The sequence below is a fragment of the Mytilus californianus genome, unplaced genomic scaffold (genome assembly GCF_021869535.1).
Source record: "Mytilus californianus isolate M0D057914Y unplaced genomic scaffold, xbMytCali1.0.p SCAF_1, whole genome shotgun sequence".
Lineage (NCBI taxonomy): Eukaryota > Metazoa > Mollusca > Bivalvia > Mytilida > Mytilidae > Mytilus > Mytilus californianus.
This window is the reverse complement of record NW_026262581.1, coordinates 137,916,140-137,938,871: the sequence shown is the minus strand read 5'-3', so window position 1 is coordinate 137,938,871 and position 22,732 is coordinate 137,916,140. Positions and strand designations below refer to the sequence as shown.

At 32.7% G+C, this 22,732-nt stretch overlaps 1 protein-coding gene across 2 annotated transcripts in view; it reads left to right on the top strand.

The window, feature by feature from the left end:
* LOC127736534 (uncharacterized) overlaps positions 1-22,732 on the top strand; it is a 52,623-nt gene that overhangs the window by 18,855 nt on the left and 11,036 nt on the right. For both annotated transcript variants that reach the window (XM_052247097.1, XM_052247106.1), the window contains 8 exons: positions 3,657-3,801; positions 4,119-4,220; positions 5,315-5,438; positions 6,807-6,834; positions 9,293-9,367; positions 13,132-13,221; positions 18,534-18,646; positions 19,798-19,945. In XM_052247097.1, coding sequence (XP_052103057.1) covers positions 3,657-3,801; positions 4,119-4,220; positions 5,315-5,438; positions 6,807-6,834; positions 9,293-9,367; positions 13,132-13,221; positions 18,534-18,646; positions 19,798-19,945 — 825 coding nt within the window. The remainder of the gene's footprint in view (positions 1-3,656; positions 3,802-4,118; positions 4,221-5,314; positions 5,439-6,806; positions 6,835-9,292; positions 9,368-13,131; positions 13,222-18,533; positions 18,647-19,797; positions 19,946-22,732) is intronic.

Genomic DNA, 22,732 nt, shown 5'->3' with positions numbered 1-22,732 from the left:
TATATGATCCGTTCATCCTATTTCGACGTAAGAATTCAAAATTCAAGAGGCTTTCCTAAATTGAGGTAAATTATATGGCCTTCCAAATACCGTTTCGATCCCTAACATCACTGAAGAGACATTAATTGTCGAAATCCGGATATGGTGTACAAATTTTTGCACCTCATGTTTGCGGTATACCATCTTCTCCGCAAGTTTATTGTTTTCTGTTTGGTATTAAATTAATAATTAAGATCCATGTTACATCTCGTGATCAATTATTTGGCAATCACAAATGGCAGTCAGCAGGGTTTAAGAACATCAGTTGTTCGACCTGTTAGTCAAATGCAATTTGTTAAAATATACTTTTCACTTTTTTGGTCTTTTGGAAAATGTTGTTTGTGCTGTATTTAGACCCCTCTACCAAGAAATTTGTTTTACATGCACACGTATTGGTTTTTATCCAACGCAATCGTAGGTTTGAACGTTGTTTTCAATTTAGACTTGTTTATATATATATATATATATATATATATATATATATACGTCTTATCCGTTGCTATTCAGCAATTCGTTTATTCTGGAGTCTTTGTCCGACGTCGAAATTAGATCTAGACGATCATGTTTTTAATGCATGCATATAAATAGTAATCTAATTCTCAAACAATTTTGGATCCAGTTGACAAATTCAACACTTTGGTTAACGGTGTCACGAATGACTTCATAGAGGTACTGCAATCTCTAGTAAAGCCATGTGGTTTTCTGTGGTTTCGGTTTATACATACATACACATTTTGAACGCCACCAGCATGTCATTTAGGAATTACGTCTTTCCAGAGGAAGTCTGTTCGAAACCAAATAATGGAAAAGGCAGACGAAAGACAAGTCCTCATTTTGATCCGCATGAATTCTGACCAACATTTTAAAAATCAGGAAGAGTAATATCTGTTTTCTGTTTACAAATGCATTCTTTATTGCTGCTTTGATGTAAATGTATTCAAAAAGACCCATCTAATGCCCTAAACTCATGTATGAAAATAAGACAACATTGGTTTATATATTGAAACGTTTTGGTGTCAGATATCTGCTTATATTTGTCATTTGCAAATCAACAATGCCACAATCGTAAAAACGGAAAGAATTAATTACCTTAAATAAAGTTTCTTTTAACTCATAGTAATATGTACAAACTTTAAAACGCAAAATTTTATATATATAAAGTAGTATTGAATGTGTTTCTCTTTGAAATACTAGTAATCGGACACGAACGCTACGTTTATAATAAAGAAGAAATCAAAATGAAGCAAATAACTTTACCAAAGCTACCACAGATACCGTGCGTAGTATATTTTCTACAATTAATTACTCGCATAACTTTCGCAAATTGAACGTTTAAACTAGATTATGCATCAATATGGTAAATATGGCCTGGAAAACATGATTAACTTTAGTGTGTTTTGATTTTATGTTAGTCTAGATTCTTTCTTGTGATTCCTACCTAAATGTTACGTTGAACTATTTCGAATTAATATTCACAGTTCACTGTTATGTAGTGCTGTAACCTAACCGTCATATGTAACTGTTAGGATAAGCGCACAAAAACATGTGTGCCAACATCGTGTCTGAAGTGATGTTTTAGATTTCAATGAATGTAATCTATGAACAACTGGTGATTTATTCAGGAAAATATTTTAGTGTGTAACCTCGGATGTTCAGCTATAATTCTTTTTAAAATCGGGATATCACATCCTGATTTATATGGTAATGTAGTTCATAATGCCCGTAAAGCTAGATACGATTCATATAAACTCGTTGGCCCATTTAAAGGATATTGATTTAAACAGCGTACTAAGATCTTCAGATATTGTTTAATCGGTAATAACATCGATTTAGCTTTTCATGAATTAAAGCATAACTAGATTTGTAATGATATATTGTTGTCACACACAATCCTCGCAAACAGATTATATTTTCCTAAGCGAAAAGAATTTTACCAATTTTTGGACAAAATTCAAAATTAAGTACCTTAAAGTAATTTAAGGCAAACGGCAACAGAAAAACTTACAAAGTCTATTGACCCGTGCAAAATCTGACCAAACAGAGAGAAGAAACAAGTGTCGAAATGCAAGGATACTCGATGTGGTAAATGTGCATACATCTATATCGGAAGCGAACTTAAGACAGAAACCGGACAAACAATATATGCTTATATCAACATGACGTGTAAAATTGAAAATTTGATATACAGTATTGAATGCTGCGGCTGCAAAGAAATATACATCAAACAAATCGGAAATAGTTTAGTTGAGAGAACGCGAATTCATCGACAACACATCAGACAGCCGCAATATATGGAAATCCCTGTAAGCGAACATTTAGATCGTTGCGGTAGTGGGCTTTTTAAACATCTCTCTTTCTATAAAGTAAATGTAGTGTGTGACATCAAGAGGTCTATAAAGGAAAATACTTGATAACCAAATTAAATCAAAGAAGAAAGAAAAAAAAAAAGAAAACATCAAGTTGGGTTTTTCAGTATTCTTGCTGTCAAAAAAAAAGTCATAATACATAAAAAGTCACAAACATACAAACAGTTTACATGAAATCTAAAAACGTTTTTGAAAAATATTCTTAACGAAAATAAAAAAGTACTTGCATTTAAAAGAATTACTGAAAATATTAAGATATACTGAATATATATACTGTATGGTGAATATTTAACGAATAACTGGTACTAGAAAAAAAAACCCATTAAGGCTGGGGTAATCCGTAATGTATGTGTAATTGAAAACTTAAATATAAAAGCTGTCAGTCAATATTTTGTACTTGCCTTTTGGCATTCATAATGTCGTTTTCTCAGACTGTTCATGGCGTCTTTACATACAATCCGTTCATACAAGTGAGAGGTGTAGCTAGCTATAAAACCATGTTTAATCCACCATTTTCTACATCAGAAAATGCCTGTACCAAGTCAGGAATATGACAGTTGTTATCCATTCGTTTGATGTGTTTGAGCTTTTGATTTTGACATTTGATTACGGACTTTCTGTTTTGAATTTTCCTCAGAGTTCGGTATTTTTTTTATTATACTTTTCGATATGTAATGATTTATAATAAATTAAGTCTGGGAGAAGATGATTTATTCATTAGTTGTTTTTGTTTTTGAACTGGATTTCAGTAGCTGGGAGTACTCTTATATCGGTACGTTGTTTCTTTTTTCTTTATGTTAGTTATGTTTTGTGCTTCGTATCAATATAATGAGTCAAGCCATTTCTAACTGATTTTTACAGTTTTTGTTTTATCATTTTGCCTTTTTATACCTCTGTCCAAGGTTAGGTGGGGGATGAGAGGTCACAAACTTGACTAACCTCGCCATATTTTATATGTGCTTGTCTCAAGTGATTAGCCTGCTATTCAGATGTTGTCGTAAATTGCTACCTGTCGCCTTTGTTATTCGTGTATTGTTTTGTAACTAATTACACCGTTAGTTTTGTCGTATGTATTGTTTCAAATTGTGTCATGTCAGGGGGTCCATAGCTGTCTCTCTGGGTTTTGCACATTGTTGAAGGTCGTATAGTGACCTGTTATTAATCCACTTCATTTAGAAACTGTTAGATATTTTTCTCATTGGTAATCATATCACATCTGCTTATTCATAAAATGATAACTATTTTTTGCAGGCTGCACGTTTTGTCAAAAAGCAAAAAACGAAATACTTTATCTCGGACAGAAACTAGTACTTTCAGCACTTGATATAGTAATTGTCGACATTAACAACAAGTATCTTCCAAGCCATTTGGAAGTTCCATGGACACCATTTATAAGGTAGTATGAAAGTTAGCAAACTTATTAACCCCATAGTTGGGCAATGGAAAAAGATAGTAAAGTAATTAAAAATTTGATTCTTGATGATAAGACTGACAGAGGGAAAAATGGGTTGCTGGTGGTTGATTTGGTCTGTTATACTTTCCGAATCTTTAAGAATTATTCCTGTTGTCTTTTCCATGTATTGCTAATCGTTATCTATCACTGATATTTAATTAGGTACTGAAAACTTTGTACTACATTTTTTACTACTTTGCTATATTACACTAACATATGAACGGAAACAAAAGAAATCTAGTCTGATGTTAAAATTTCAGGTATAAACGACAAGGTACTTTATCTTCATGGATTGATAGTGTGGAAAATAGATATGACAAAATGTCTGTGATGAAGTTCTTGCACGAGTCAGTGACAACAGAGTAAGTGTATTTTTCTTATGACCTAAAATTAAAATAATTAGTAACAGGAATAAATATTTTACCAACTAGTTTCATATTTGCAAAACACGCAAAGCTTCTATTAAATTTAACTTAAGCTTTAAAATGAGATAAGTTTTTACATTTTTATAAATTATTTTAATGTCCGAATTCTAACAAAACACTGACCGTTTATTAACAAATAATAAGGCACTGTTAAGTAATAGTATATTTTCCTCAGAAGGGAACAATAAAGAATAGATGAAAGGGTGTTCCATTTTCTTCCTCATACTCAACTTAGTATCCGTTGTTTTTCTTTATTGCTGTGAACAGTTACAAATAACATTAACGGTACCGATTTTAATGCTGATTCCGTCAATTAATGTTCCCTCAATGATGCTCGAAATTGAATTTTATTTGAAAGTCTAAAACCTAATACAAACGTTGAAAAGCTGATTAAACCAAAACGACTAAACCTTAATGCCAAACTCAGACTAAGAATCAGAGCTATGCATGAAGGACAGGCATTCCTTAATTAAAAAAATATTCGACATTTTAGAACAGTATCTTTTAATAAAACAATATTCGTATTTTCGTGACAAAACCGAAGTACTGGCTACATGGCTGGTGATACCCTCGGGGAGAACATTTCACCAGCAGAGGTATCGACCAAGCAGTAGTTACAATATAATTACTGAACCAGATGCGCATTTCGACAATTAATGTCTCTTCAGTGATGCTGGAGGGCAAAGTTATCTCTCAATCAATGTGTAATTTGCCTTGTTAACTGCTTTCAGTGTTGTACAGTCCTAATTTATTGGATACTTATTAGAAAAGCTAGTTTCGTGTATTTCAGGTTATCTAATAGTCCTTTAACTGTTATATCGGTTAATGAAGTGATGGAATAATAACCTATACACTGACGTGTGTGATTCAGATTATAAAATATAAAGTACAGAAACTGTGTCCTAATTTTGTTATATCACTGTCCAAAATGTCTATATATACCCTCTTTAGAAAATAAAAAAAAAAAACAGTATTCGAAAAAACTGAAAATTACTAGGCAGTGATAAATTTATCATTTTGATTATACATAGTACTAGAAATACAACAGTGCATCAGACAGTAGACAACCAGCCAACTAGACGAAGAAAAAGAAGATCATCCATTGAAATTTCTAAAGATGGGTGTGCAAAGCAGGAACCCAGTTCAAGTCCTCATGTAAGTCTTTCTAGCCAAACAAGTCATGAACAAAATGGATTTTTTTTATTTTGCTATGAATATCTTTTACACAAAAGAGGGACAAAAGATACCAGAGGGACAGTCAAACTCACAGATCGAAAACAAACTGACAACGCCATGGCCAAAAATAAAAAGACAAACAGACAAATAATAGTACAGTTGACACAACCTAGAAAACTAAAGACTTAGCAACACGAACCCCACCAAAACCTGGGGGTGATCTCAGGTGCTCCGGAAGGGTAAGCAGATCCTGCTCCACATGTGGCACCCGTCGTGTTGCTTATGTTATTACAAATCCGGTAAATAGTCTAATTCGGTAGGTCACATTTGTGAAAAGGGAAGGGTATTGTAGTTACGACATAAGGAACATATCCGATATCATCTGTGAAATGGTTATTCCATAACGGTCAACCAACTCGTGATGGCGTCCGTAAAATTTACGAAGGGATGATTTCAGCTTCACCATTTGGAACTCTTGGTTTAATAGCTTCCTTGTGAGCAGCAATCCTCTATCAAGGAAATCATGATAGGAAATACGGGAATATCGTATCAATTGGGAGATATATACTCCGTATGCAGGCGCTGCTGGAATGTTGCTACATAGAAATGGAAAGTTCACAATTGGGAAGCTGAAATCATCTCTTTTGTCGTAAAGTTTTCAACCGACCCTCATTCGTACCTCATTCATTACACAATCGTACCTTAAAAATGCATAGAACCAACCTTCATAAAGTCCACATGTCTATTAAATACTACTTAGAAGATAGTTTAACAATGTAATGGAAGATGACAGATTCAATTGCAACAGTTTCCGCTTAATGAAATAAGTTTCAATATTGATACAGTAATAATAGAAAAAATATCTATTGTACAGTCTTGGTATTTTCCATACATGTCCTTTTTGCCATTCCGTGTATTCTTACATCACGAGGTAGAATATGTTACAAACATTTTAAAGAGACAAAAGTGTGTAATTAATTCCCTTCAGTTAGATTAAAGTTAAGAAATATGTCATGTGGGCTTGAATTTATCGTGATTTTACCACGGGTTGGGCCTTCGTGCTAAATATTTTACCTCGAGCAATAGCGTGCATTTTCCCGTAGAATTTTTATATTCTTACGTCATCTTTCAATGAGTCATTTACACCATCTGATCTAGGGTATTTCATTCATCAAGAGACAGCGACGTTGGAGTAAGATTGGAACAGCCAAAAATAATCCTTGATCAGCTGACATATCAATATATTCATATTTCACCACGGGTGGGTACTCAAAGCAGTTGAAGAATGTCATATTATAATAGACTATTTGTAATTGTTAGATGTGCATATACTTATTTCCTTTTTAGAAATCAATGTGTCCAGTAGAAAAAGGACGTAAGTGATTATTTATTAGATATTAATTGGCTTGAACTAATTTCAGTTATTGAAAAACATGCTTTTTTTTGTCTATTTGTGAGTTGGTGTTTGTGCTTTGTGTCAACTCGTAGGTCAAGTCATTTCCAATTGTTTTCTCAAGTTTGTTCTGTTGCACAACTGTCCGAGATATAGGGGAGGGTTTGGCACTCACTAATTTGCAAGGCCCCACCATATTCTTTATATGGCTGTCCCAAGTCTTTATACATACAAATTGACCAACAAATGAATTCAGAGTACGAAATATTTTTCACATTTATACTAAAATGTTCCATTTTTATTTTTATTTCAATCATACACGCGTTGATAAATCGATTCTCACTGATTTTCAAAATGTAAATGTAAAACATTCACATTAAAATCGATTAAAACTGAATAAGAGGGCTTACAAAATTGATTTTTAGAATATGTTGTATATTTCTAATAGCACATCTCATACAATAAAATTCGGTAAACTCAGATTTTTGAACTTATTCGAGGTATTGCTGATGGAAACTTTTTTTACATAAATTGCATTTTACTCCAACAAGAACTGTAAATGTGAGTGTATGCCTGGGCCTACATTGCAGATTTTCCACATCTTTACCTTTCAAAGGTATATTTCTACCGCACAAATATCTGAGCAACTATGTATTGCAAGGTCGTCCGAGATATTGCCGACGACAAACTTTGTCATATAAAAATGAGAATCATTAATTCAACTGACTGAGAAATTATGCAATTAGAGCGATTACAATGATTATTTATAGTATTTACATTTCCAAAGGACACAACTCTAAAAAACATTGGAGATCGGCTTTAACTCATTTACTCTTCCAAGATGTTAATTAGGTAAACCTTTAAACTACATTTTTTTAGAAGCGTTAGCGATTCTGGATGGACGGATCATCAGCTAATCTATATTCCTCGTTTCTCACTCCAGTGGGAGATAACAAGCTGAAAATATAGCATTAATCGTTTATATATTCAAATATCTAAATCCATGCATCAGTTCTTTTTCTCTCAACTCCTGAAATGAAGTACTGCTAGAGTCTCATAGCCAACGTGTTGAACGCCAAATGCGGGCTGTTGGCTATGTTTAACACGGGGTTGTGGTTTTGAACCGAAGAATAAGCGATCAAGGTAATTTAAGTATCGAAATTTATATTTTGAAAATTGTTATACCAAATAATGTATTGCACGGAAGGAAATATAAAAAAATGCGGTTTTAAAATTATTAAAGGTATCGTCTCCGGGTCTTATTTAAGTTTTTTTGTTCTTAGTTGTAAATACAGATGCGGGTGTGTATTTATATGGAGTGAGTAAGCGAAATTCGTTTCGTAATAAGTCATTTTTGCGGTGTACTGTGAAGTGGAAACTGGTGAAGAAATTTGATGAAGTGTAGGTGTTGTTGGGTTCTGCTTCGGACAAATCTTATACAGAGGTCTGCTCTGTGATTTTGTCCCATGTTTGGGTGAATTAAGCCATTGCCGTGACTTCTTCATCACCATGATAGTAACTGGAAAGGAAAACAAATCATGTTCAGGTATAAAACAAAACACTTTGAGGCTTTTTCTCTATTTCTAACATTAAACATGCACATTCATTAAACAACTAAAATATGGGTCAAATGAAATACCTAAAATCTGTAATGAGTTATCATAATAGAGTATGTGTGTTTGAATTACTAACTATCAGATTAAGACCGAATTATAGGAAAATCTATCCTTGTTTTAATAAATGCCTCACCAACTTGAGACGCAAAATCTGATACCCTCAGCGACACCTTACATTTCGATGAAACATTTACTTTAAAAACAACAAACTTTGACTTAGAAGCTGGTATTTTGTTAAATTCTATGATAGGAATTAATTTCTATCTAAATCATACGGAAAAAAATCGCCAAAAGTAGTTTTTTTGTCCCGAAACTTTCATATGAAGTCTCAAAATCTGCAAAACGGAAAACTAGGGGAGGTGTTTGCGAAAACGGAGCACCGGAAACGTCTGCTTCTGCTCGTTGGAAATAAATCATGGTTCGTTTCCTTCAGTGCAATACATTATTTGGTTCTTACAATTCTCAAAAAAGAAATTTTGATACTTTTACTTACCTTGATCGCTTATTCTCCGCTTCAAAACCACCACCCCGTGTCAAACATAGCCAACACCCCGCATGTGGCGTTCTACACGGTGATAGATAATACTTTTAATATTAACATTCGAGATGTGGTATGCATGCCAATATAAAAAAATATCTTCCAGAGTCGAAATGGCGTGAATGTAATCAACTATTGATCACAGTTCGGCCTTCACCAATGAGCAAAATGGCATAAACTTGATTATCCTCTTTAGGATACGAGGAGTTTCTCAGCCCCAAAAAATGTTAGCTTCAAATTGAAACTTCTTTGAGAATATTTATTATTCAAATCCTTCATTTATCAGGTTATGATTGTTATGGAAATGTAATGCGTCTTAAACCAAAAGGAAGGAGGAGTAAGACGAATAGTAATGAATGGGGTAAGATACGATCATAACATATTTATATTTTATCAAAAATGATATTTTAGTTAACGTATTTGCATTTTAACTATAATATGTTTAAATCATTTTCATTCTTTTTGGCATAATTCAGCCATTTCGTTTTCGTTCTATTCAAACAAAACCGTCCTAAGTATTATCTACACAAATCGTGTTTGTACAATCTAGAAACAGACTCAAATCCACAAGATAAAAATGTATCACTCATTTAGTGTATATGCTATTTATCTAAGGCATCTTATTTTAAAAGATATAAGAAAGTATTCAAATATAAAACAATTATTCGACTGTTCTGATTTTGTTAAGTTTTTACTGCCACTGGGTAGATACTAATGCTGGTGGACATTTTATCCCCGAGAGTATCACCAGCAAAGTAGTCATCATTTATGTGTTGGCATGAATATCCTTTTTATGCTAACCTGCCCCTATGGGCCAAGTAACCTTTTCTCATCAATTGGCGTCCGTCGTCCGTCGTCGTCCGTCGTCGACCGTTAACTTTTACAAAAATCTTCTCCTCTGAAACTACTGGGCCAAATTTAACCAAACTTGGTCACACTCATTATTAGGGTATCTAGTTTAACAAATGTATCCGACGACCCCGTCTACCAACCAACATGGCCGCTGTGACTAAAAATAGAACGTAGGGGTAAAATGCAGTTTTTGGTTTATATCTCTGAAACTAAAGCATTTAGCATTGGCTAGCCACAAAACCAGGTTCAACCCACCATTTTTTCTTAAAATGTCCTGTATCAAGTCAGGAAAATGGCTATTGTTATCTTATAGTTCGTTTCTGTGTGTGTTGCATTTTAGTGTTTCTGTTGTGTCTTTGTTCTCCTCTTATATTTGATGTGTTTCCCTCAGTTTTAGTTTGTAACCCGGATTTTTTTTTTTCTCAAATTGAATTTCGAACAGCGGTATACTACTGTTGCCTTTATTTAGCTTATATCTCTGAAACTGAATCATTTACAGCAAATCTGACATGAGTTAAAATGTTCATCGGGTTAAGATCTATCTGCCCTAAACTTTTCAGACGAATCAGACAACCTGTTGTTGGGTTGGTGCCCCTGAATTGGTAATTTTAAGGAAATTTTGCAGTTTTTGGTTATTATCTTGAATATTATTATAGATAGAGATAAACTGTAAACAACAATAATGTTCAGCAAGGTAAGATCGACAAATAAGTTGACTTGACCAAAATTGTCAATTGACTCCTTAAGGAGTTATTACCCTTTATAGTCATTTTTAACAATTTTTCGTAAATTTTTGTAATCTTTTACAAAAATCTTCTCCTCTGAAACTACTGGGCCAAATAGAATCAAACTTGGCCACAATCATCATTAGGGTATTTAGTTTAAAAAATGTGTCCGATGAACCCACCTGCCAACAAAAATAGCCGACGTGGCTAAAAATAGAACATATTGGGTAAAATGCAAGTTTTGTCTGTTATCCTGATAACCATTATAAATAGAGGAAATCGTAAAGGATGTTAAAATCATAATGTTGAGCTCTACCAATTGTCCATATACGTCAAAACTGTCAGACGATTTCCTTTAGGAGTTATTGCCCTTAAATGACAAATTTTACCACTTTTTTTTCATTTTTGCCTATTATCTTGAAATGCATAGTAGATAGAGAGAAATTTTAAATTGCAAAAATGATCAGAAGGATAAGTTCTGATGAGTTTATTTTCTACAAATAAGTCTTTTGGTTGAAATCGTCAGTTGACTCCTTATTAGAGTTATTGCCTTTTGAAGACGATTTGTTCAATTTTTTTTTTTGCGTTTTTGTCTTATATCTTAAAACTTATAATAGATAGAAAGAAACTTAGATAAACAAAAATGATCAGCAAGACAAGATCTACAACTAAGACAATTAAGACAAATAGCGAAAATTGTCCGAAGAATCCTTATTGGAGTTATTGCCCTTAAATGACGATTTTTACAATTTTGTTTGCGTTTTGCCTTATATGATAAAAATTATAATAGATAGATAGAAACTTGAATAATAAAAAATGATAAGCAAGACAAGACCTACTATCAAGTCAAATTTTGCCGATATAATTAGTAGACTGTTACTCTTTATAGGAGTTATTGCCCTTAAATAAAGATTTTTTTTTACCCTCTTTCGTGTTTGGAGCAAAATATAAATAAGATAGAGAGAAACTAAACAGACTTCAATGATCAGCAATATAAGATAAAAAAAAACAAGAGATTTTTGTCATTAATTCTGTTCTCGTCTACAATGTTGGAGAGTGTCCTTTGTTGAATATGCATATAGACCAATGTGAGCGACACAAGCTCTAAAAGCCTCTAGTTTAATTTACTGTTTATCACACTATGGTTTCTCTAACCGAGGCGGATGGGATAGAAACAAGATGGTACGTTATCTTATGCTTTATTACTAAACTTGAGAGTAGCCTACATTCAGCCATTGATGGTAATTTAATGTTTATAATCAACTTCGTAATTGATTTAATTTGATATTAATTCATTAAAGAACAAGCTTGGGTTTAATTTATTGCGACTTTGGCAATACTAGTGTTGGTGGACTGTCAGAAGCAAAATCTCATCCAACCTCAAAGAAAATCAGATTTAAATGAGAAAATATGGCTTTTTTTCAATGTAAACATTATATAATTGTACCGACACAACTGACGATCACACTGAAATAATTTAACATAGATCTTATGCCTAAGGATACACAAATTAATTCAAAACAGTAACTTACAGACGTCGGAAATAATGTTTAACATAATGATAACTTGAACTTTTATTGATTCATATGGTGATAACTTAAAAAAATGAAGGGACAGTTGTATTGGTATGACAGGTATTGGTTTACGCGATTTTTTTTTATGACCAAAAGTCTTGAAATCATCGCATAAAACTCACCAACGATAACATGCATATTTCATGCATCAATTTGACTACGCCAGACGACTCGCGTCTACAAAAACGCGACTTATAATTGACGCTCGAATTCAAAACTGCAAATGCCCAATACAATACGAAGTTTAAGAGCATCGACGACCCTAAATTTTAAAAGGTTTGCCAAATCCAGCGTTGGTGATCTTTTCCTAGGGTAAAAAATCCTAAGCATTTTGAACTAAAGTTCTGTTAACAGTTAATCTATAAAACGACCATATAAATGATATTTCATGTCAACACAGAAGTGCCGACTACAGTGCTGGTGATAAGAATGAACTTCGTATTTATTAATCCCAATTATACTACGACAGCTCATGACTTTCACTCTACAAGAGAAGGTCCAGACAAAAATTGATAACAAGTCAAGGCACTTTAAGTACAACTATCATCATTTCTAAAAAAGAAAATCTCGAGAAAAATATATTACCAAGGCATGAAAACATCTTCATATCCAACATTATTCAATATCATTACGAACATTATTCAGTACTATTAAAATGAACGAAAGCCCTGGCATGAAGCTCTTAGAATCAATTTTGATACAAACGTTCGTTTCATCCCGAATATCACCGGGCACACGAATGATAGAGGGTAGACCTACAAACAAGAAATTCCTTTTTTCCACTTCCATTTTTCGTGTGTGCTCTTGTGTCTCATTGACACTAAACTCTATTTCATTTTTTCATATTTAACATATAGTCTGTATATGTGAAAATCTCCTGATGACAAAGTAATGAACGTTAGAAATTCAGTTTTTATTAATGATTTAAATCCTCTACGGCATAAGCATTCATTTTTATTTGTCGTTCATTTTAGACAAAACTAAGTCTCAAGAAGCAGTTAAGCAGGATTATATGGAAATCCTTAAACGAATGGATTGTTATAAAAAAGCTGGTGCCTGCAATTGTGAGTATTATCAGTTATGCAGTCAAAACAAACAATGTTACCGCCACTGATTGAATGTCTAACATTATGTTTTAAAGGGGCATTAGCTGTCAAAATCATGTTCACCGATTTGACTCAAATTCTCATATTTTATTTAAAACATACTAAAACACATATCCAAATTATAATAAGTCTTTAATAAACAGTTAACAATGCATATGTAGAATATATATATATCAGAATTTCGTGTGTATTTTAGTCTAGACGCCATCTAATTAACTATCGAGATGACCTCCGAAAACTACCGACGGTCACCAAACACGACATAAACATAAACATAATTATAAGTAGATAGCGACCTCGTGCAATTGGATTTTTCTATGTCAGTTTGATTTCATGTTATGGGTTAAAAAATAATTTTTTATCTTACCTGTATAAGAATGAGTTTTTGTGGATCCAATCAGTCAATCAAATGATTTACCTATGTTTCACTTTCAATGTTGACATTCTTTTCTTTTAATAACCGAACTCGCATAAATCATGCGTAATCCATCTCTAGCTAATGAGTTAAATTGAAGTTCACATATGAATACGGATTCAATGAGGTCGAGTTATTCACTTACAAGTGAATAATTCATCATCGATGTTTCTTAGCTTATTTTGACAAAATTGAACCATACTGGGTGCTAAAAGCGAATGATTATTTCACTATTTCACTTTCATTAGTGATTGAACAAAACAATTCATTATTTAATTTTTTTATATATCTCGTAGCTAGTGCCCCTTTAAACTATTAAACATATAAGATATATAATTATAAAACGTGAAATAGCTCAAACGAATAAAATCTTGACGAAGTAATAATGACGTTGTATATTAAGGCAACAGTAGTATACCGCTGTTGAAAAGTCACAAATCGATTGAGAGAAAACAAATCCGGATTACATACTAAAATCGAGGGGAACACATCAACCATAAATCTGTTAAATGATATTTTGAATAATTTTCTAAAATTCATGTGTTTACTCTCATGTTGTATTGCAATATTTTATATCTTGAAATTGCCTTCTGATATGGACATTTTGAACATTTCGCCGTTGATAATTTAGCATTTACTCTGATGCTAAGACATGTTTGGGTTAAGTTCATGTAACGTGATAGTTCTACAAAGTCTATATGATATTCCGTTGGACAAGGAAAAAAATCATTTACATCATTCCTATATAAAAGTTAGGAGATTTCATATGATTGCCAATGAGACAACTATCCACCAAGGTTCAAATGAAGTGGATGTTAACAATTATAGGCTACCGTACGGCCTTCAACAATGACAAAAACATATACCGTATAGTCGGCTATAAAATACCCCGACAAGAAAAATATGAAACAACTCAACTGAGAAAACTTACGTGTCTAATTTGTAACAAAACAATTTACGGAAAAAAAAATATGACAGACATGAACCAACGACAACCACTGATTTACAGCCTCCTAACTTGGGACAGGCACATAAAGAATGTGGCGGGGTTAAACATGTTTGTGAGCGCTCAACCCTCCCCTAACCTGAGACATTGGTGTAACAGCACAACATAAGAGCAAACTATAAAAATCAGTTGAAAAAGGCTCAACTCATAAGATCGATACAAATTAAAAGAACATAAAAAAAAACACAGACAGGACGTGGCAGTGTACATATCCATCCCTAATGCCTTACAACAGAAAGACACTGCTTTATGTTTTTAATTTTTAACGTTGATGATGTTCTTTTACATGATAACATACCAAGTTTGCCAATAGGGAGACACAGTATATTTATTCCGAGCCCTTATTTCATTTATGAACGACAAGACTACATTTCTGTAGGCTTTTTTGACACCTGGCTTTATCTTCCTCGAAAGATTTTATCTCGAAGGACTTTATCCAGTTCTGAAAAATTTATTAACGATACTAACATTACTGCATTAAATGCGCATTTCGATAATAAATGTCTCTTCTGAGTTGATTAAATCCATAATATTGGAAAATCCAAACCTTGCAAAATGTCTTATCGGTCCAAAAATGAAAACGAAATCTCATAAATCGATTAAAAAGAGGCAAATAAAGGTTACAAACAAAACATGAGGGAATGACATGAACTCAAAAATAAGTGAGACCGGTTGCGTCGACTAGGGTTTGCATCTTCTGCTATGCGTGCACCACCCGCCATTCGTATACACATTAGGGCATAATGTCAAAATCGGGCATATGACACAATATGTTGAATTCAAGATCAGACGACTACATTGGTATCTAAAGATCTGAGACCGCACAAACATGTCTCTAGTGAATTAAGACACCAGCACATCGTATCACTTAACAATTTCGTGAGGGTGACCGTAAAAGTTATACAGTGTCGACTTTAGCCGTTCTACCTCACAACTCTGTTGAAGTAATATTTGTCTAAGGAGCGCATCCTTGTTAGGGTAGTCCTTTCAACGTGAAGCGTGAATTTACACGAGCGTAACGTATTAACTGAGATATAGCAGAGGGCATATTACTGCAAAAAAATTCGAAATTTACAATGTGTGTCAATAGGAAATATCAAGATATGAAACATAGTAGATTCCCTAATCTCAAGCTAACATGGGTATATGATATGTAAACAGACATAACTGTTACCATAACGTGGTCAAAACCATAACTTTCACACTGGATCAAATGCAAAGGATAATTGTAAATATGCATCTCGTCTACTTACCTTTGTTTAAGGGGTTAAAATTGACTATCATAAGTTCTCAAAGTTGATAAGCCAAGCATGTTGCATTGATTTCCTGTTTCGTTTTATTAAAATCAAGTGTTTATAGTATAAACATGTCTATACTAGTACGTTTGCACGATTATAAATGAGATAGTTCATCGTTTAGAATGATATTAACGATTTAATAGAAAACAAAGGGTATTTGGGCATCCATTCATGACACAAATTCAGTACATGCAGAGCAATAACCACACAAAAAGCAAAGTTTCAGACGGCCCAAAATTAAATTTACATTGGATTTATTTGGTTTCGATCTGATTGATTACAGATCCCATATCCAAGCTTTGCTTGCGTGGATCTGAAAACGCTCTGTTTTACTTTCTGTTTCATAGACTGTTTTGAGATACTCTGTTTTGGTTTAATACACACCTTCAAAATTTTTAAGGCGGAAATGTCATCGACTGATGTAATAATTACCAGAACAGAATGTGAAACGTAGTGTTTTCAGATCCTTGTAATCGAAGCTTAGACACGGGATCTGTATGTTAATCAGATTGATGTGGTTCTAAAACAGTCAGTCAAACTGGCGGCATTTACATACAAATGTTAACCACAAAATAATTAGACAACTTATTGAACTTTTAATACATATTCAATGACATTTTAAGTCTTTTTTTTTATATTTCAAATGTTACGAAAGGGACACTTGAAACCTTTCCTGAACAAAAGCTTTTGGCAACAAAAAAAAATTCGATATAGATATCAAATCAAAATACAATAATATTTTCTCCAAAACCGTTATGGCATATAGTAATCTCTATAAGATGCGTCAAGAAAAAAGTAAAATAACAAAAATACCGAACTCCGAGGAAAATTCAAAAACGGAAAGTCCCTTATCAAATGGCAAAATCAAAAGCTCAAACACATCAAACGATGGTTAACAACTGTCATATAACCCATTATGAATTCAGTCTTCAACATGATATCCTTTAAAGCTCACCTGGCCCAAAGGTTCAAGTGAGCTTTTCTAATCATTTGGCGTTCGCATCCGTCCTCGTAGTCGTTAGCTTTTACAAAAATCTTCTCCTCTGAGACCTCTTGCCCAAAATTAACCAATTTTGGCCACAATTATCACTAGGGTATCTTGTTTAAAAGATGTGTCCGATGACCCCGACTACCAACTAACATGGCCGACATGGCTAAAAAATAGAACATAGGGGTAAAATGCAAGTTTTGTCTATTATTTTGAAAACTGCTATAAATAAAGAAAATCTGACATAGGCAGAAATGAAATGACCTACATATTGTCTTTTTATATTTAAACTGTCAGACGACTTCTTATACGAGTTATTAATATTTACTGACGAATTTTACTATTATTTTCATTTTTGCCTATTACCTAGAAAATTAAAAGAGAGAGAGAGAGAGAGAGAGAGAGAGAGAGAGAGAGAGAGAGAGAGAGAGCACAAATGATCAACAAGACAAGATTAACATATAAGTTGACATGTTTGATATAGTAAGATGACTCCTTATTGGAATTGTTGCCCTTTAATGATATTTTTTATCAAACTTTTGCCGTTTTGTCTAAAATCTGAAAAAAAAACAATAATAGGTAGATAGAAACTTAAATTAGCAAAAATGACCAGCAAGACCATACTTACCAATAACTTAAATTATTTAGATCGTCAGTCGACCCTTTATTGAAGTTATTGTCCTTTAATGACAATTTTTACAATTTTTGCGTTTTTGACTAATATCTGAAAAACTATAAAAGATAGATAGCAACTCTAAAAAAAGCATAACATATCAGCATCTACAAATAAGTCAACCAGGTTGAAATTGTTTGACGACCACTTATTGGAGTTGTTACCCTTTGATCACCCCCAGTTTTTTTGTGGAGTTCGTTTTGCTAAGTTTTTAGTTTCTATATAAAAATAAGGAGATATGGTATGATTGCCAATGAGACAGCTATCCACCAATTTAAAATGAAGTAGATGTAAGCATTTATAGGCAACCATACGGCCTTCAACAACGAGAAAAACACATTCCGTATGTACTGTTGTGTTTGGTGTACTGTTGTTTGTCTGTTTGTCTCTTTCCTTTTGAGCCATGGCGTTGTCATTTTATTTTCGACTTATGAGTTTGAAGGTCCCTCTTGTATCTTTAGCATCTCTTTTAATAACGAATTTTACCCAATTTTTTGTGTTTTTTGTCAAATATCTAGAAACTATAATAGACAGATGAAAATTTAAATAAACGAAAATGATCAGCAAGACAAGATCTACAAATATGTTTTGTCGAAATCGTCCATTCACTCATTATTGGAGCAATTGCTCTTTGATGATGATTTCTATCCATTTTTGGTGTTCTGTGTCTTATCTTGAAAACTATTATAGATATATTGCCCCTTTAAAATAGCAAAATGATCAGCAAAACTAGATCTTCAGATAAGTCAACATTGGAGTTTTTGTCATGAATTCTGTTTTAGTCCACAAGGTTTGATGGTGTCCATTGTTGAAGATGAATATAACCCTAGGTGAGCGACACAGGCTCTTTAGGACCTCTTGTTTATAAGTATTTTTATTTCCCTTCTCAGGTATATCACCAGCCGTGATAGCGGCCATTGCAAGCAGGGAGTCTCGTGCAGGTAAATTGTTGTATAAAACCAAAGGCTATGGAGATAATAATAATGCATTCGGCATTATGCAGGTAAAATGTTTGCAAGAGTAATCTCTTATTTATTTCTCGTATTTTATATAACTTGTTCGTGTTTGTATATGCTACACCTATTGTGTTCATCTTAATAAATTGCTTTTAAACGGAACTGGTGTTTTCATATTATTTAATTGTCAGTTTATAAATGTAGAAATTAGTAAAAAAAAATAAAGTTTCAATTCCATCAGGGAAAGTTGACCTCAGATCGATTTGGTTATTACTTTAGGTCCATTTTGGTCATATAGATCATCAAATGTTTCGGTTCTTATACATCTTTGCCTTTCAAATATTCGGCGTTCCTGATGAAGTTAAATTCAGAAAAGCGCTTCGGACGCATGATAAGTAAAAAGTGTCGTTCACATTCTTTTGGTTTTGTGCCGAAATATATACGAATGAATGTATTAGGTCAACGGGAGAAAATATAAAGGTCAGTCAAAGTAATGTCCTGCATTTCGAAATGGGTGTTTAAAACAACCACTGGATTAAAAAATAACGACGAAACATACATCTCTGGTTCGAATGCATAACATTGAAGATTCTGTATGCAGACATAAAAAATGCTCATGGACAAGATCATGCGTTTCTCATGTGTACTGATTGATACTTAATTAAGTATGGGAAACACGATTTATTCATAAGTTGTTATCGATTTTGAAACAGCTTTCAGTTACTGCGAATACTCTTAAGATCGGCAATTTATGTCTCTTGTCTTTATTTAAATTGGGTTTGTTAACACACACACACACACACACCATTTAGGGTCATAGTAAAAAATATAGATTATGTCACCGAATTGCATACACCTTTAACATGATCCACGGAACTAAAAAAACGAAAAAACAATGCATCTGTCTCTCTTATTTTCTGAAATATTATTGATATAATTCTTTCAAAAGAGATCTCCATGTGTATAAAAAAGCACGTAAAATTGGAGAAAACGTTCTTAGCATTGTCTAATGTTAACGGCTTCGTATAATCTCTAATGATTACCCTAACAAACAAAGTTTGTTACCTATCATAAACACGGAAATTTATCAAACAAAACACATCGATTTTCGAGTAAAATCTATCTATACACTAAAAAAAAATGATTGCCTCCATTTAATCGCCTCTTTTTTAATAGTTAAATCATTCTTGCTTTTAAGTGTGATCTACGATACCATAAAACGTGTAAAGCCCACGCATGGGACAGTTGTGGACACATTAACGCGATGGTTGAAGACGTACTGATATCATATATAAAAGAAGTACAAACAAAACAGCCTAAATGGGTTAAGGAGAGGCAGCTTCAAGGTAAGTATGAATTTTAGAACGACCTAAGACTACAGCTCAATTGAAGTTATGATATGTTAATCGTTATGGTGTGATAATTGATCAAAGACATCATGTTTAAGAAAAATCTTACAATAATTTAATTTAAATATGTAGAAATCTCCAAAATTTATTAAGATACAATTTTTATTAAGGCTAGATACATTATATTCATCTCACACAGAATGTAGTAAAGATAGAGAACGATAGTTTTATTTTATATGGTCAGCTCTTATCATCTAATTGTCTTGAGTCTATATACCTTATTGTTATTTATTTCAATCCAGATAAGTTCCGAAATTACACAACTTTTTCATGACGTCACAATCCAGTTTAAGCTACCTAGGGCCCTGTTTCAGCAATGAATTATGAATAAAACGTTCCAAAGAGACATGTTCGAACCATCGTAAACACTTCAAACCAAGCAATTTTAAGACTGTAATTTGTGTTTCCAACAATTGGATTATTTTTTTTATAATTGATTTTTTCTTCCTGAATTTACAGGTATTAACATATATGCATTTTCTACATAAGAAAATGCCTGTACCAAGTCAGGAATATGACAGTTGTTATCCATTCATTTGATGTGCTTGAGCTTTTGATTTTGCCATTTGATTAGAGACTTTCCGTTTTGAGTTCGGTATTTTTGTGATTTTACTTTTGATATGTACCTTGTGGCATAATAATCAAGAAAGTGAAATAAATAAGCATAATTAATAAAATACTATGGTTTAACAGTATGAAATCTATGGAGTACTACTATAATAATAACAAGTTCATTAATATAATAATAGTAGTAATAATGGCGCAAAAACATTTAAAAAACATACATATAGTATTAAAGGAAGCATACATTCAAATATACATATCACTACAAACTGCTCAGAGTCTGATAAGACAACATTTTGTGCTCGACCAGTAAAATCGAGCACAGATTTTACTCGACTAGTCTCGACATTGTCTCGACAGTACTTAACTGTACTCGACTTTGGTCTCAACTTTACATAATAAGTCTGATTAAGTACTTGATGATCTTGATGCAGTATGAAATGGTCTCGATCAAGGCTCGACCAGTCTCGACCAGTCTTGACCTGTCTCGACCAGTCTCAACCTGTCTCGACTCAGTCTCGACCAGTCTTGACCAATCTGGACCTGTCTCGACCTGTCTCGACCTGTCTCGACTAGTCTTGACCATCAAATTTAGTCTTGACTGGTCTGAATCAACCCATCTAACTAAATTAAATATAGATCTAACAAAATTCCAGTTTATTTGGTAGTTTGGTTCATTGCTGTGAAATTAAAGAATTTAATTAATAGGTAAAAAAAAATTTGATTAAATTCAGATAGTCATCTTTAATGATTTCTATAACTTTTTCAAATCAACTTGGATTTTCATAAAACTCTACAGTTATCTCAATTATACAGAATACAGAATGCCAGGTTGTTTGGTAGTTTGATTTATTGCTGTCAGGTTTGAGGATTTGATTAATAGGTAAAAAAAGCTAGAAGTTTCAGTTCACACTGAATTCAGATAGTCAACTTTAAATTTGTTTATTTCTTTTTCAAATTAACTTGGCTTTTCAAAAAAAACTATACAGCTATCTCAGTTATATATTGATCTTACTGAATCCCAGGTCGTTATGTAGTTTGGTGTATTGCTGTCAAATTTAAGGATTAAATTAATCTAGGTAAAAAAAAACTAGAATTTGCAGTTCGGACTAAATTCAGATAGTCATCTTTAAATTTGTTTTATATCTTTTTCAAATCAACTTGGATTTTCATCAAACTATGCAGCTATCTCCGTTATATATTGATCTTACTGAATCCCAGGTCGTAATGTAGTTTGGTGTATTGCTGTCAAATTTAAGGATTAAATTAATCTAGGTCAAAAAGCTAGAATTTGCAGTTTGGACTAAATTCAGAAATTCTTTAACCTAAAAACCACACCTATACTGAGGGTAATTAAATCTTATTAAGGTGCTTCTTGTTTGGCAGGTGTTTTTTTTTAAACTTAATTTTCCTAAATTCCTAAAAAAAAAACTACATAGGTTTCATGGTTACATACAACAACTTTTTAATGAGGTAACAGCAGCCAACAAAATCACTGAAATTGTGTAATTAACCTTATATAAGAAATATATCTATTATTATAATTTGGGATATAGTATATATAATATATATCAAAAAGGGATAAAACATTAAGGAAATTATTAAAATTGTTCTTCTGATTAGTGGTGAAGTATAAAGCAATACCTCCTGCTTGGGGTAAACTCATTAAAAAAATCACACCTACCAGAGAGTATTAAATTCTAAATAACATTCATTCAAAATTGCAACATCTTGTTAAACTTAAATCGCAAGGCCTTTTGAATTCACTAGATAAGTAATACACAGTTTAAGAAAAGTAGGGCTTTCTTTTTACCTGTAAAACACACATGTACTGATGTAATTAAACCTTATTAAAGTGCTTCTTGTATGCCATGTCTTTAATTTTGACAAAAATTTTTTTAAATTTGATTAAAATAAATTTTTACTGTAACTTTGGTACACATTTCCTTTTTTAAAAGGTTATCAAGGATTGCTATGAAAGTTCTATTATCATGATTATATTAAATTCTTGTTTTAACAAAACAAATGTGTCATTTTTTTAAAATTTATTACTTTTTCAAATCAGCTTGGATTTTCATCAAACTTTTCAGCTATCTTTATTATATATCTATCTTACAAAATACCAGGTTGTTTTGTATTTTGGTGTATTGCTGTCAAATT